The 10,638-nt window shown below is 41.3% G+C and overlaps 1 protein-coding gene across 1 annotated transcript; it reads left to right on the top strand.

Moving 5' to 3' along the window:
- The first annotated feature begins 776 nt into the window (after positions 1 to 776).
- On the top strand, positions 777 to 10,213 carry ints7 (integrator complex subunit 7). Its single transcript, XM_080047833.1, has 20 exons — positions 777 to 942; positions 1,108 to 1,237; positions 2,241 to 2,387; positions 2,490 to 2,627; positions 2,731 to 2,777; positions 3,160 to 3,359; positions 3,776 to 3,898; positions 4,002 to 4,119; positions 4,255 to 4,389; positions 4,513 to 4,610; positions 5,052 to 5,291; positions 5,609 to 5,746; positions 6,252 to 6,458; positions 6,959 to 7,153; positions 7,513 to 7,616; positions 7,731 to 7,799; positions 8,231 to 8,363; positions 8,743 to 8,841; positions 9,140 to 9,325; positions 9,749 to 10,213. Exons 1-20 carry the CDS (start codon positions 849 to 851, stop codon positions 10,028 to 10,030), a joined length of 2,883 nt encoding a protein of 960 aa, XP_079903959.1. The 5' UTR covers positions 777 to 848; the 3' UTR covers positions 10,031 to 10,213.
- The last annotated feature ends 425 nt before the right edge of the window (positions 10,214 to 10,638 follow it).

The raw sequence follows: 10,638 nt of genomic DNA, 5'->3' as shown, positions 1-10,638 counted from the left end.
GAACAGATCATCCGGACACAGGGACCGAATCCCCCGCTAAACCTGCGAAACAAGCTCCCATTGGTTGAGACAGACGGTTCGTCACCAGGCGCGCCTCCACATCCGCTTTCCTTGCACGCGCCCAAGCGCCACTGAGACCCGTTCCTTCAAAATAAATGCCCCTTATTGTAAGAATATCTAGCTGCACTGATGAAGGAAGTATTCAGAGCACTATTCAGTCAGCCATTACGATTCTTATGTTTGTTTCGTTTGTTATTAACTTACTTATAGTGGAAGTAGTATTAGGATCAGATTTATATAAAGCGGCAGCTAATGATTATTTTCCAATATGCTATTACTATTAAAATATTAATTTCTCTGCAGGTTTTTTTTCTAAATTGACAAAATAAGTGAGAATGTCACACTTGCTATGTAGAACGGTCACTGTCAGTGTTGTAATGTTACATTTTTGGATAATTATTGCTGAGGCCTTATCATGTAAGCAGTACATAATAAATAATGATCTCAAAGTAAACTAAATAAAAAATATTGATATAAAATGTAACTAATTATAAATAGTGCTTTAATGTGATAACATTTTTAATAATAAACAATTCCCTCCGGAATGTGGAAGAGTAGATGGCCAAAGTGGCACATAATATAAATTCTGCATTAAAGAACAAATACCTCAAAAATAACAGAAAGTTATATTTTAAATGAGTAAATAGTCGCTTTATTGTGAAAACCAAAGCTGTAGACCGGACGTAGGATTCATGTAACTTCCGGATTGAGTGTGTTCATTCGCCGCCTGTACAATGAAATGTTAACAACCCTGATTCTTTATAATTAAGTTAAACGCCTAAACGATAATGTCGCTTTCAATTCAACGGTCGTTCTTGTCCGAGGCGTGTTATGGTGAACAGGAACTCGACGCCAACTCTGCTCTCATGGAGCTGGACAAAGGTGCGCGAGCTAATTCGCTAGCGCGTTAGCATGTGTTTCATGGGTTGCAGTCAAACTCCTGTGTGTGTGTTGTGTCTTCTCCATGTGTTGGTTCTCATCAAATGTCACAAGCTGTATGATATATCCCTGCTCTGTTGTGACCTGTGAAATCGCTTGCATTTCCAGGACTGCGCTCGGTGAAGCTGGGAGAGCAGTGTGAGGCTGTGGTGCTCTTCCCCAAACTCTTCCAGAAGTATCCGTTTCCCATCCTCATCAACTCTGCGTTTCTCAAACTAGCCGACATCTTCAGACTCGGGTATGGAAGCTCCATGAGACTTTAAGACGATAGTTGCTCATAGATAATGTTACACTAATGTTCTTCCTCATTAATAGAGGCACACACATCATGGCTTTAGTTGTACTACTCTTTATTTTTTGTACGATACAAAAAAGAGAAATAATTCAAATGGCTAAGATAAAACAGTCTGGTTCACAGGTTAACATTTCATAGGCAGAAAAACAGTGATATAGATGATCTTAAACCAACCAGACAAAGCAGTGAGCACACTAGCCAGCAGTAAAAATTCAGATTATTGGATTACAAACATGATTAAGTCAATACTGTATTTCAACCATAAAACATCATCACTGTATGAATGCATACCGGCCCAGCGTGTTATTTCTACAACCCAAGTTACAAAAGCACTCACACACACATACACAGGACTCGTATACCAATATTAATGTTCTCCAGTAACAGTCATCCCTTATCTTTACTTTTGATAATGATGATGGTGGACCTTTGTTGACCCTAAGGGGATTAGTTTTACACACAGACCCATGTAAGATAAAAATAAATTAGATCAGATAATCGGAGCGATTCTAACCCTAGACAACAATGCAGTGTATTACAAGATAATGTCAATTAGACACACTTACATATTACTCACACACTACAATTCAACAGCTCCATTATAACAACTTCCAAAGCTAAACATTATAACCTTCATGATGATTGTAGGACTTAATAAAAGGCTGCTTTGCTAGACTACATAATTTTTAACTGTGTACATATAAACCAGCACAGCTGCTTGCTTTTGGGAATTTCATGTTATTATTCATCGAATGCTTTTGTGTTTTGGGTGGTTGGTCATAAGTAAGAACGAAAAAAAGAAAAAAAAACTATTGAAGCTGTTTGAGGCTCTGGTAGAATATATAAAGGATGAGTTCATTGACAGTAAGATATCCTTACCAAACATGTTTTTATTGTTGCACAGACCTCTTTGTTTAAGAACAGCTTGCCTTTTGTCTGATTCCAGGAACAACTTCCTGCGCCTGTGTGTGCTGAAAGTAACTCAACAGAGCGAGAAGCACCTCGAAAAGATCCTCAATGTGGACGAATTTGTCAAACGGGTGTTTTCGGTCATCCATAGCAACGACCCGGTGGCCAGAGCCATCACTCTGAGGTAATAAGGTGTAATGTAATAGAGGTCATGGGGACTACTATAGCCTAATCCAGTTATGCGAGGCTCAAAACCAATTATTACCCTGTGTTTCCCACTGTTCAGGATGCTCGGCAGTTTGGCCTCCATCATCCCAGAGAGGAAGAACGCCCACCACAGTATTCGCCAGAGTCTGGACTCTCACGACAACGTAGAAGTGGAGGCTGCCATATTTGCTGCTGCAAGTTTCTCTGCTCAGTCAAAGTAAGGAGAACTGTTTCTTCACCTTAACTGTAGTGCATAACATACAGGTCGGTGTTTTCGTTAACAACACATTTGCATGTGTTTTACTTTTTCTGATTTGCAGAGACTTTGCAGCTGGGATTTGCAACAAAGTCAGTGAGATGATTCAAGGTGAGATCTCTTTTGTGTACTAAAAAGGCCACAACTCACCTGCCCTGATTTAAACTTGAAGCAAATGCTTTATATTTAAAAACATCCAAAATTTATTAGAAACATATCAAGGCTTGGTGATAAATAATGAATGCATCCAGAGAGGTCAAAGTTCATTTTAAAACTTAAATGGGCACTAAAATAGAAAATTAAATGTACAACTTATTATTGCACATTCAAATACCACCAAATTCTTAGTACATATTTTTTACAGAATTAACAGATACATTAAGTCACTCATCAATCGTCTAATCTATGCAAAGATTTCCTTATGGCAAAAAATATGTTGGTAGGTCCATTTAGTCTTTTATATGTTAGTTTGAAACCCCTGTCTGGCCCCCAGGTCTAGACACTCCAGTGGAACTGAAGCTGAAGTTGATCCCCATGCTGCAGCACATGCATCACAACGCTAGCTTGGCCTCCAGCAGCAGAGAGCTCCTGCAGCACCTGCTCAGCTCCTACCCATCCACCCCCATGGTCATCGTCAGCCTGCACACCTTCACCCAGCTGGCTGCCTCCTCCCTCGTTGATATCCCAAAGCAGGTAGCACCACCATGGCTGTGTACCTGTGGTCGTTTGTTTTGATGACGTAGCTCTGTTGCCAATGTTATGATTTGAACCCTGTTTGGGGTGGCAGTGGCGAAGTGAGTAGGGAGATCGCCTCTGGAGTGCAGGGTCGGAGGTTCGATCCCCCGCCAACCCGCCACATCTCGAAGTGTCCCTGGGCAAGACACTCAACCCCAAATTGCTCCCGATGGTTCAGAGGGAGCCTTGCATGGCAGCTACTGTCATCGGTGTGTGTGTGAGTGTGTGCATGAATGGGTGAATGTGGTAAGAAATGTAAAGAGCTTTGGGGCTGAGAAAATCGGCTAAAAAGCGCTTTATAAGTAAAGTCCATTTACTGCTTATTTTAAAGACAACAACAAGTGATTGCCCTTTTGTATTATTTATCCGTACAGCTGCAGCTCCTCCTTCAATACCTGAAAGATGACCCAAGAAAAGCTGTGAAGAGACTCGCTATTAATGACCTAAAGCTCCTGGCTAAAAAGGCTCCTCACCTTTGGATCAGAGAAAACACTCAGGTGTAGTTTAAGAGGCTCACAGTCGCACTTTAGGGATTTGTGGTCATATTGGTTTTTTAAACTGTATATAAAATATTTTTTATGTTTTTTTTGTTTTCGGCAGACCCTGTGTGAGTGCGCTTTGACCAGCCCTTACAACAGTCTGAAGCTTGGGATGTTGGCTGTCCTCTCCACACTCTCTGGAACAATTGCAATCAAGCAGTACTTTAATAATATGACAGGTTGGCTTCACTTTTAAACACTATGAATTTCTTAAAGATTTATTTTCTAAACCTTGCTTTAGTTGCAGTTTTCCATCGCTGGTATTTATATTGTGAAGAAGGGGCTGATCTGTATTCCTTTGACGTTCTTCTCAGGTGGCTCCTCGGTTCCCCCCCGTCTCACTGACCTGGTTAAACTGGCACAAGAATGCTGTTACCACAGCAACCTGGCAGTGGCGGCTCACGGGGTCATAGTTCTCTCAAACATTGCCATTTCCTGTCCAGAAAAAGGTTAGCGACAACGAATAACTTCTCAATTCCTCATTATTTTATTGAGTGTTGTGTTCACCATTCACTGATGTTTGCTCTTGTGTGCTGAGGCTAAGCATTGCTGTGTGTATTTCTACTCGTCAGATATAGTACAGCTGGAGCAGGACACTGTTTTGGGAATGGAGTCCCTGGTGTTGATTTGCAGTCAGGACAGCAGCCCTAGTGCACAGGCTACACTCAAAGTAAGACACATATTAAAACTATAAGGCAAAGGGCCTAGCTTGGATGTATCTCAATACTTTTTTGGTACCAACCCAAACGTGTTCCCAGCACAAAGCATATAAAAGCACAGAATGCCTTGTCATGTTATTTACCTTGTTTACTTATTCTATGATCAGTTTCTGGTTTAAATAACTAAGCAAAACAGTTGTATTGTGTGTTGAAGCTAAGTTGTTCAGAAAACATCAAACATTTGAGATATTTGGCATTTTTGTTCAAATTAAAAGGCTATACATAATAGTCTCACATTTCAAATACCAAGCTGTAGTCTCTACTATCAGGGGATAATGTCATGCTGAATGTTCTTGATCATTTAATATAACATTAATGTTTAAAACTTTGTCTTGCATGAGGCATTTGGGATGCTGTGTGTTGACTTCTAACATTGTTGTGCCAACCCCTAGACGGCCCTCACCTCACTGGTTAAGCTGCTGAAAAGTCGAGCCCACCTCAGCCAATCAGCGGTGGACTTCCTGCTTGGCCAGCTCCAACTATCCTGTGACTCCTCTCGCGTTCTCATGTGCCACGCCCTGGCAGCCATCGCCACACACCTGCCTGTGTTGGGAGACGGCATGCTGGGAGATCTGGTGGACCTCTACAGAGTGGCCAGCCACTCCTCCACTGACAAGCAGCAAGAGCTTCTGGTGAGGGGGGTAGTACACGAGTCAGACATCAGCTGCTGTGTGGACAGTTCATATAAGCTTCAAGAGGTTCACAACACTTGAATGTAGCCCTTCATGTGTTTAAAAAGAGGTCCAGGAGACTCACAGCAGCAATTAGATGACAGTAAAACCAGTCATTTTGTTATAAATATGTTCAAGTAGAAAATCAATCAATCAATACACACCTGTCTCACGCACTGCTGCTAACCCACAACAATGTTAGAACAGCTGACACTGCGTTCAGTTTGAAAACCCTCTCGTGTTTTTAATTCTCTGTCTGCTCGTCTTCTTGGCTCCAGGTTTCCTTGGCAACAGTGATTTTTGTTGCTAGCCAGTCGTCTCTGTCGCCCGAAGTGAAGACTGTCATCAAACAGCAGCTGGAAAACGTCGCTAATGGCTGGACTGTGTACCGCATCGCACGACAGGCCTCACGCATGGTAAATCCCATCTGCTTGTACATAATCAGGCTGTGACCAACTTGACTGTACTCTGTATTCTGTGTTTGAATTGATCTGCAAAGATGAAAAAAATTCAACTTATTATCGTTCGATATATATATATAAATGAACTCGATCGTTTTTCTGAACTATATATTGCTATTTATGTGCGTGTTTCATTTATTTTGTTTGTTTATGTAAGGATTTTTAAAATATTTTTCTCACATTTCAATTCCAATGTTGAAAATTCTTGAGAACACAAAATAATCTTTTTAAAAGGATGTTCTTGCATTATTATGCTATATTATCATTTTATCAGTAGCATAAAATGGGAAAATATATCATCCAACTAAATTTGTTTTCGTGACAGGCCTAGAAGGATGGCAAAACGTCTTCAAGAATCTAAAGCCAGTCCAGTTGTCCTTGACTTCAGTATATGCGCCAGACGTAGTACTGCCAAATCCTGCACCTGCGACGTGACCAAATATGCCCATTTATTCTGCAGGGATGCCATGAGTTCTCCAGCGAGCTGTACCAGAGCCTGCGGACCCGTGTGGCGTCGGAGCACTTCTACTTCTGGCTGAACAGCCTGAAGGAGTTCTCCCAGGCAGAGCAGTGTCTGAGTCACGTGGAGGACGGTGACTACAGCGGAGCCATGACCGCCATCGCTGAGGCCCTGCGCTCCTACCAGAAGGGCATCGCCTCCCTCACAGTGCGTCAATTTCCAGGCATCTGCTTGTCATAGCGTCTCCAATTAAAGCTGGAGTCAGTTACTCTGGAGAATGCTTTTTATCAAAATCCCTTAGTCAAAATCAGTGAATATCTCCTCACGATCTGCAATCGGTACATACTGTGTGTGCTAGGAAAAAAAAAATCCAGTGTTCATTTACAACCTAGGCTCTGTAAACTGGTATGTTGCGAATTACGGTAGGCCCCCTTTGTTTACAGAGCCTAGGTTTTGTATTAACACTGAATTTTTTTATTTCAGCTCGTTCACACAGTACTAGCAGGTAGCGTATCGTGAGGAGATATTCACTGATTTGGACAATTTTTTTATTTGACAACAAGCATTCTCCAGAATCACTGACTCTACCTTTTCATGGATTACCTCTCCTGATACCTCACTGTATTGTTTTGTCAACTCATCAAGACCTGTGTCCCTTTTTAACTGTAGTATTTATGGGCTAATATCTGATTAATCCCTCTCTCAAGGCGGCCAGCACTCCTCTTAGCCCGCTTACATTCCAGTGCGAGTTCATTAAACTGAGGATTGACACCCTGCAAGCGCTGTCGCAACTCATTTGTACCTGCAACAGCTTGAAAACCAGCCCTCCTCCTGCCATCGCCACCACCGTCGCAATCACCTCGGGGAACGACCTGCAGCGGTGCGGCCGCATCTCCATGCAGGTAAAACACTGATCATCATGTTGTAATGTAAGGTCATTGTATGGATTGAATAAGCCCTCTAGCAAACCACTTACTCACGTAAAAGCTATGTGTCATCTATTTGTGACTCATAGTTGATGTATTGTTTGCACATACAACTTAAACGTAATATGAGTTAATGAGATGGTAAATGGCTACACGGTGGGATGGGGAGTGAAAGGACAGGTAAATGCATTGTAAGACCTTGCAGAAGGCTGTTGAACAGATGGACAGCAGCAGGTGTGAATTGAGAGGAACTTTACTTCACCGTTCAGCAGTACTTGTGTTTCCAAGAACTTAAAATGTGCTCAAAATGCAACGTTTTTCTTTTCTTTTTGCAGATGAAGGTCTGCATGGAGGAGTTCAGAAGCCTTGCAGCTCGCTACTCTGATTTACACCAGTCTTCGTTTGATGCAGATTACGCCACCCTTCGCAACGTGGAGCTGTATCCTTTTTAAACGTGCCTCAGTCAAATCCTTCATTGGACCACCCTGGTTTCTCTGATGTAATGTTTTTTGTCCTTTTAATATCAATCATTATTCTTTAATGGTCTGCTCAGACAACAACAGAGCTGTTTGCTCGTCTCCCATGTTATAGAGGCATTGATACTAGACCCACAGGCAGCCAGGTAAGAGCTGTTGTAGGCAACAATGGCTGAACAATGTAATTTATATGATTTCTATGCTTTAGGAGAAAGTTTCACTCAATTGTTGTCTTGATGTCCTTGTGAATCTTTTTGAACTTCATAGAAAACTACTGTAGATTTAAATGATTCGTGCCTTTTTTTGTGTAAAAATAAATGTCAACTTAGTTTAAATGCATCTATTGCATTTTTCAGGGATGAAATCATCGTTTAACCAACTACAGCATGATGTATGGATGCTGCACATTGTGGGTAGATGGCACTGTCATAAAAATAAATACATCTTATTTAATTTGATAAGGTTTTTTCCCCCGTGACATGTTCTCCATAGTGTTCTTGCGAAAGTGCCTTGCCATAACACACACATCCCCCGAAGGCACAGAGCTCGTCTGTAACAGATTGTCTCTGTGATGTAGTTTTCAGGAGTATGGCACCCTGGGGTGTGTGCAGACGGAGAGCGAGTACGAGCGACGGATGATGTCGGTCTTCAGTCGAGTGTTGGAGGAAGTGGAGGGCCTCACCAAGAAACACCCGCCTGTGTCATGCCTGGTGAGATTCATGTTGAACCACTTCCTTAGAAGTTACTTTAGCTTAGCGTTTAGCTGCAGGCTGATGTTCTGCTTGTATCTAATATTATGCATTAAGTCTTTTTTATGTATTTCTTACTTTATTACTTATCCTGCTGCTGCATTTTAGGATCATTTTGGACTCATACCTGTATATGTTATTTTCAAGTGCGTGTCAGCTATCGTGTTTGTATTAATAGTTGTAACAATGTCTTATCGTTGCCAAAGACATTTGAACCTAAACTACTTTTTTACCTATAAAAAGTAATAAAGGAAAATTACAAAAACCTATGCATGAGCAGTGGCAAATTTAGCTTCTAGTGTCAATTATGAAAATGTTGTCTGCTGTTTTTGTTTTGCAGCACACGGGGTGTCTCTGTGATGCCGTCATAGCTCTGCTGAAGGTCCCGCTGTCTTTGCAGAGGTATTTCTTCCAAAAGCTCCAGTCAACAAGCATTAAGGTACACTTACTCACTTTATTCAGAGAAGCACAAACAAAAGTATGTTCAAATTTGCAATTACAGATTGTAAAACATTTATAACAATGTTTGTTGGATGTGTGTGTGTGTGTGTTCTTCTCTTCCGTAGATAAATAAAAGCTTGAATCTTCCTATATGTGCAGTTGTTTTAGAATAACCTGTCCTTGGGACATTTTACATCGCCATGTAATCATGGTGACATACTGTACAGTTGCAGCTCTATACGATATTCTCTCTGTGGCTCCCTTTCAGTCTCTTTTTTTTTTTCTTTTTTTCCCAGCTTGCCCTGTCTCCATCCCCTCGAACGCCCAGTGAACCGATCCCGGTACAGAGCAGTCAGCAGCTGACTCTAAAGGTGGAGGGGGTGGTGCAGCACGGGTCCACACCGGGACTATTCAGGAAGATCCAGTCCGTCTGTCTCAGCGTCAGCTCTGTTCTCCAGAGCAAGACGGGAACTGACTTCAAGGTTTCTAGAGTTTACTTTCAAATTCACACTGTTCAAAATCTTAGACATATATTTTTTTTTTTATTATTATTATTTTTTTTATTGAACCTTTATTTATACAGGTAATCTCATTGAGACATTGGGTCTCGTTCTCAAGACAGACCTGTTAGACAACAACAGTACAACAAAATAGTAACTGACACACATGACATGAGGTAGAGAGGCAATGAATAATGTGAAACTTCATAAAACATGTCAGTATCAAAGTGCAATATGAAGCATTCCTCATATTTTCTTAACCTGAATAAGCATATAATACTGTATTTACCCAAAGTTCAGGCTCACTTTTCGGTTTTAATCCTATTTCTATTATTTTGTGGTCAATTATGGCTGCTCAGTCGGTGATAAAATTCCCATATTTGTCTTGTTTTCCCTTTTTATAAGATTCCCCTCGACACTAAAACCAATGATATCGAGCAACGGGTGGAACCCCACAACGACTACTTCAGCACCCAGTTCTTGCTGAATTTCTCCATCTTGGGCACTCACAGCGTCACCGTGGAGGCCTCGGTGGTGGATGAGAGCGGCATCGAGTGGAAGACCGGGCCCAAGACCACGGTGTCGGTCAAATCCCTGGAGGACCCGTACTCCCAACAGCTCCGCCATCAGCAGCAGCAGGCCGCAGCGCAGCCCGCCCCACAAAGGAGTGCATACGCTCGCTTCTAGCCAATGTCCTCTCCAAGCATTTTTGTCAAAAAACAACAAAGACAGCACCAAATGTGGAAACTTTACATGTACATATTTGTTCATTGATTAAAAAGCCTGATTTCATTTTAATGCTGCACATTGAGTGTAATCCTTTCAAAATAATGCTGACCATAAGTAAAGGACAATTTAGTATTGAATGTCCTTGGCTTCTGTGTCGTATATTTTACATTAAGTGTAATAACGTAAAGGGCCATCAGGGGGCAGGACATAGTCATTATAAGGACATCAGTGTCTGAAGAGCACTACCTTCTCTCCCGTTAATTCCAGACATGTCTGAATCACAACGTTAAATTTAGGCTTTTTTAAAATAGATTTTTACATGAATACCACCTTACTAAACTATGATGTTATGATTTTCTCATGTTATTTTCCATTTATGCCTCTCAAATTATGATATATTTTAAATAATGATGCAAAGGCTGCTCAATAAGGGCCACTCTGTTTCTGGTTCAAATTAATCTAGATAAATTGATATAACGGGTAACTCACGCACCCACACCGATGATGTAATCTGACAATACCTTGCAGCCAGGGATGAGATGATTTGGGATGAAGTCATAAGATTT

The sequence above is a fragment of the Ammodytes marinus genome (genome assembly GCF_949987685.1).
Source record: "Ammodytes marinus genome assembly, chromosome: 19".
NCBI lineage: Eukaryota > Metazoa > Chordata > Actinopteri > Uranoscopiformes > Ammodytidae > Ammodytes > Ammodytes marinus.
Note: the sequence above shows the minus strand (reverse complement) of the source record. Positions and strands in the feature narration are given on the sequence as shown.